At 36.7% G+C, this 6,000-nt stretch overlaps 1 protein-coding gene across 4 annotated transcripts in view; it reads left to right on the forward strand.

Annotated features, from left to right (window-relative positions):
* The window catches only part of Mrps35 (mitochondrial ribosomal protein S35), a 57,142-nt gene that overhangs the window by 34,139 nt on the left and 17,003 nt on the right, over positions 1-6,000 (forward strand). For all 4 annotated transcript variants that reach the window (XM_010628989.3, XM_010628990.3, XM_010628991.3 and 1 more), the window contains one exon: positions 1,769-1,838. In XM_010628989.3, the coding sequence (XP_010627291.1) occupies positions 1,769-1,838 (70 nt within the window). The remainder of the gene's footprint in view (positions 1-1,768; positions 1,839-6,000) is intronic.

Consider the following 6,000-nt stretch of genomic DNA (forward strand, 5'->3'; position numbering starts at 1 on the left):
TTTTCTAGTGATTATTGCTTATATAGATGAGGTTTTTGTTTCCTTAATTGGCTTTGTGATTCTGGAATCACGCAGTATCTTATTCAATAAAATAGAGTAAATTTTCCTTTAAACAGATTTTTATAAAACGTGTAAATCTTGTAGTTCAAGATTAAAATTATTAAATTATATATGTGGAACTTTATCAAGGCTCTTGTATTTAAGCAAAATTTTAGAGCTAAGATAGAAGTTTCAAAAAATATTAACTGTATTTATGAATTTACAAATTAGATTATTTTCATTTGATTTAAAAAAGGATTGCTGGCATGTTTTTACTAAATCTTTTATTTTTAGGTGATATTTTAGTTGTTTTTAAATTGTCAGAATGTAAAAGACCTGACTTTACTGAAAAATGAGTCAGCACGTCTCTTTCCCCCGCCTAAGCCAGTTCCAAAGCATTTGGAAGTGTTCAGATTGATGAAGTCTTCATCATGAGTAGAAAAAAGGAGTGTGTACATGCTATGGCAGTGGTGTAGAGGCAAGAAAAACATAGGCACCATAGCTTAAGATTGTTACCTTATAGAAGAAATAGATTTAGAAATATGTTAGGAGTAGTCCTTTTACTGTCTTTAGAAAATGCCAGATAATACTGATTTTTTACTTTTTTCTGACTTTAAAATACCTTTAAAATGTTATTATTTGAAACTTTGTGTCTGATGTTGCCTTTTTTCAAGACAAAGGATTATCAGTATGTTTATCTTTTATGGTAACTATTTATTGAGCAGAGGACTATTAACTAAACACAAGAGGACTTTTGTTGTTTTGAGACAGGATCTCCCTATGTAATTCAGACTGTCCTTGAATTTAGGGGGATCCTTCTGCCTCAGTCTTTCAGTTGCTGGAACTACAGGTGTGTGCCATCATGCCCAGCACAAGTGGACTAATAAAGAAACTTAAGAATAAACAGTATAGTTAAAGTCATTTGTCATGTAATTGTTTTATTTAATATTTAAAGAAGTTAGCAGTTTACTTCTTTCTTTGTATTATTTTACTATCATAAAACCTTAATATGCCACTTCATATATTTGGAGATGTTTAACAAATATTAGGATATTAGTTCCATTTTAAATATTGCACATAGTGTTGTGTATAGTATAGCTTATTTTTAGAAGAATCAGTTCTGGTGGAGTAAAGATTAAACTTTAGATTCCTAGCCCTTTTTATTTTTTTATTTTCATACAGGGTCTTGTTAAGTTATCCTGGCAGGACTTGAGTTGTGATCCTTCTACCAGAGCCTCCCTCATTTCCAAGATTGCAAGTATGGCATGCACCTGGCATGTCTTTTTTTTGCCATCCCCACGCCTTTTACCCTTTTGGAGACAGTCTCAATATGTTGTCCAGGCTGTCAACTCCTGAATTTATGTGATTCTCCTGCCTCAGCTTCCCAAGTAGCTGGAGCTACAGTCACACAACACAGTGTACAGTTTGCCTATTTTTGTGTTTCATTCCCCAACTTGTTTTTAAGTGAAGTCATTAGATACTCTTAGCACTGAGTTGGTAAAGGGAACTTGATTGACCACTGTCATGTTAAAAATACCATGCGACTATTATCATAAATAACTCCCTTAGTAATGAAATCAAAAATAAATACCAGTGTTCGGTATCCCTAAGTTATGAAATATGTAGAGTTTTCCTAAAAACAGAATTCCTGGTAATATATTGTATGTTTTGCAAATTCTTCTGTATACTGAGAATTTCTACAATTGTGACTTCTTTTTTTCTTTTAAAGATGCCCCTTAAAGAGACAGAACTATGATTATGCAATGTATCTACTGACAGTATTATACCACGAATCTTGGGTAAGTATGAATGTTTAATGATTGTCAGTATGATTCATATGATGTGAACTTTCAAAAAAATTCTGTGACAAGTACTTGTTTAGTATTTTGTGTATAGCCAAATAATCTAACATGTATGAAACATCATAGTTTCTACTGCTATCAAACATGAGGATCTTGAAATAGACTATTCATGCCACTATGGAACCATGATGAAATGTGCCTAAATATCTTCAAACTCATAGTGGAAATTTTGGAGTGTTTTACCTTTTTCCTCTGTACTACTGGGGATTAAACCAGAGCCTTGGTTATGCTAGGAAGCACTCTGTTACTGAGCTACATTACCAGCCTTTTTTGTTTTATTTTGAGACAGAATCTTGCTAAGTTTCCCAAGTTAGCTTCAATCTTTTGATCCTCTTGCTTCAGTCTCCCAAGTAGCTGGGATTTTATGCATGTGCTCCCACACTTGGATAAGTTTAGTTTTTTTCTATTGTTTAAGTGAAACAAAACAATTCTCCATTATGGAAGAATAATCATCTACATAGCTTGACAATACATGATTTATCTTGTCTTCTGTAACTTTGTACAAAGATATTTTAAATGCCTCTTAAAGTCTGTGGTTAAACTGAGCAGTCAGTGACTTAATGAGACCCTGTCTCAAAATGAAATTAGAAAAAGGATCCCAACATGGCTGACTAGAGAAGTACATTGGAGAAACTCCAAAGAGAGATACTAGGTAATACAGGTGTTCCGAAGTGTGGAGAACAGTCATACCCATTTATGTAAAATTAACCTGAATGAGGAATCCTCTAGATAGAAACAAATACCTGGGTTATTGAAAAAGCAGGCCCACCAATGGCTGGGGGCAGGGTTGCTCCTTTATCCAGCAAAGCAAGGCCATAGAAGTGGTTCTAATAGCATAAGGGAAGGAGACAGTGCTGCTAGCTCCCTACATAATCTCCCTTCTCCTAGTAAAGGAAGCCTAGGGTGGGAATAAACTGCTTTTGGGGCTCTAGGGACACTTCAGACTGTAATCAGAGAAAAGGAGAGACAGCAACACAAAAGCAGGCAATCTCTCTGTTATCCTCCTAAACACCAGGAAATACTGTGTCCCTGGAGCATCCTACCCACCACCCAGTGTCTACACAGGAAGCCCTAGCCCCAGGCAGAGGGAGGCTGAACACTCTAACCTGTGGGCACCTTAAAGCTCAGTGGCAGGAATCTACTATGAATCACATCCCTGGAGGTGCATGGAAGGTGAACAGAATCAGTTGAGCCAGTCCAGAGCGAGTGCTTTCCTTTTATTTTCCCAAATTTGAGTAAGATTCAAGGCAGTTTAAATCCTGTCCCAACACTCACCATCCAGCATGGGCAAAGGAAGACCCTCTGCCAAGCGTGGGGTCTGCACCAACTTCTTTCAGTTGGAAAGCAGTGCTTTTGGGTTACAGATAGATTAAGATATGAGCACAAAGGAAGAGGGAGTTGCCCAGGGAAGAGTGTTTCTGAGGATATACTGGACAGAAGGCCCTTGCAGGGATTTGTCCAGAAGGCTCCCTCTACATTTGCCCAGTAGCAAGGATAGCAGGAGTTGCTGGAGAACCAGTTATCCTTCACAGTCCTTTTCTTCCCAAATTAATTGAGGTTGTCAAGTCTGGACCAGAGACAAGGGTCTGCACTTGGCCACACCCAAATCACAGTTTGCAACCAGGCAGTGGGTGCAAGCAGGCAACCCACACCACAGGCGGGAGGTAGTAAAGCAGACCACAGGCTTTAAGTACTTTTCCTTTATTCTGTTCTCTCTAGATCTTTCTTTAGCTTTTCTCTTTTAAACTTTCCTCTTTATTCTTTTTTCTTTGTTCTTCCTCATTTTCTGTATTCCTTTGTCTTTCCTTCTTCTCTACTTTTCATAGAGTATATATTTAGCAGGTACCTATATGTGGACAAAAGAAAAAAATAGATCAGTGCTTTGAGTGGTACTGTTCACCCATATATTAGGTAACCCTTCATAGAATTGTGGTTAGAGGAGCCAAACAAAACTGACAACAAATATATTAATGGTACTGACAACTTTACAGCTTCCCTCAATTTCTTATTACATTTCTCTCCTCTGCAATCTTCTTCCCACCTTCAAAATTATCCTCTTAAAGCCTCTCAGCATTAACCCTTTATAACCCTATAAAAATACCTCTGAGTTTGAGGTACTATTTTTTACCTACTAACAAGTATTTTACCTCTCTTTCCTCTTACTGACTTACTCCCTTTTCTCTTTCCTTCTCCCTCTACATCCCGATTAACTGCTAATAGCAGTATAGTCTGAAAGGGCACTAATAAATGAGCAAAATTGTAAAAACAAGTTGTAAAGTATATCATTGATGGTTGGCTATGTGAACACTGTTATATCCAGTAGAAATTCTCCCTACAAGAGAGTGACTGGTTCTGATCTAATTGAACTGAATAGACAAGATCATACCACAGGAAAACAGAAAGTAACTAAAGAGTTCGTCATACCAACAATAAAGTATCTATTCTCTTTTTGATATCATCTCTCAGCACAAAAGAAAAAACATGGCAAAAGAATGCGACACAGTGCCTCCAGAGCTTCTGTTCAGAGGGTACAAAACAATTTTCCATGCACCAAGATAACCCCAAAACAAAGAGAGGTAATAGTCTTATTCTCAGACATAGACTTCAAGCTAAAATTCATCAGAAGAGGCAAAGAAGGTCACTGCATATTAGTAAGGGAACAGTTCAACTGGAAGACATAACAGTTGTAAATATATAGCCACAAAAATGCTGGTGCAACCAGCTTAATAAAACAAACACTACTGCTAACAAAACACCAAATAAACACCAACACAATATAAACTTCAATACCCCAACTTTGCAAACACATCAACTAAACAAAATTAACAAAGAAATAACCACACCATCAAAAAAATGGACTTGGTAGATGTGTTTTACTCTACTATAACAAAAGACATCCTCAGCATACAGAACTTTCTCCAAAATTAGTCCACAAAATCTGCTTAAATGCAAAAGAGTAGAAATTATCTCAGGTGTATCATAAGTTCATAGAACACTAAAACTAGAAGTCAGCAGAAACCACAGAAATTTTATAAACAGGTAGACATTAAATAATACACTCCTGAATACTTAGTGAATCAAAGGAGAAATTGAACCATTCCTAGAATTAGTGACCGTGCCAGGAAAAATGCACCAGAACCAATGAGGCACAATGAAAGGAGTCCAGACAGAGAAGCTTACAACTGTGAATGCCTCAATCAGGAAAACAGAGTTGAGTCCAAATGCATAACCTAGTGATGAACCTCAAGGTCCTAGACAGACAAGAATAATCCAAACTGAAAACTAATACAAGGAAGGAAGGGGAAAAAAAACAGAGCAGAAATTAAATTGAATGAAAAAAACTGCAAAGAATCAATGAATCAGGGAGCTGGTTCTTCAAAAGAATAAACAAAATAGACAAACATTTTGCAAAATTCACCAAAAGAAAAATCCAGGTGTGGTGTTCCACACCTGTAATCCCAGCACTCAAGAGGATCATTGCAAATTCAAGACCAGCCTGGGGTATGTATTTTGTCCAAGGCCAGTGAGAATATATAATGAGACACTGTCTTAAATAAACAAAAATCAAAGGAAAGAACAAACCTGTATTAATGCAGTTAGAAAAGAAAAAGGTAAAAATAATGGACACTACCAAAATCCAGTAGATCATTAGTATCTACTATGAAAAATATGTAGTCCAGAAAATATAGAATAAATGGAGAGATTTCTAGACATATCTGAAGTACCAAAATTGAATCAAGGAAACAAAAACCCTGAACAATCCCATAAGAGACAACAAAATTATGACTCATAAAAACCCTACCATCTGAGAAAAGCTGAGACCTGATGGATTTCCTCCTGAATCTACAAAGACTTTGGGGGAGGATATAACATCAGTACTCATCAAACACTTCAATGAAATTGAAAGGGTGGGAGTATTTTCAAAGTCATTCCTGGAAGGTAGCATTCCCTGATTCCAAAACTGACAAGGACTCAACTGAAAAAACCACAGTCTCTAATGAACATAGTTGGAAAAGTCATTTAAAAGGTCATACATCAGTTGGGCGTGGTGGCACACACCTGTAATCCCAGCACTTGGGAGGCTGAGGCAGGAGGATCG

This window comes from Fukomys damarensis, unplaced genomic scaffold (genome assembly GCF_012274545.1).
Source record: "Fukomys damarensis isolate Sample0158 unplaced genomic scaffold, DMR_v1.0_HiC HiC_scaffold_15, whole genome shotgun sequence".
NCBI lineage: Eukaryota > Metazoa > Chordata > Mammalia > Rodentia > Bathyergidae > Fukomys > Fukomys damarensis.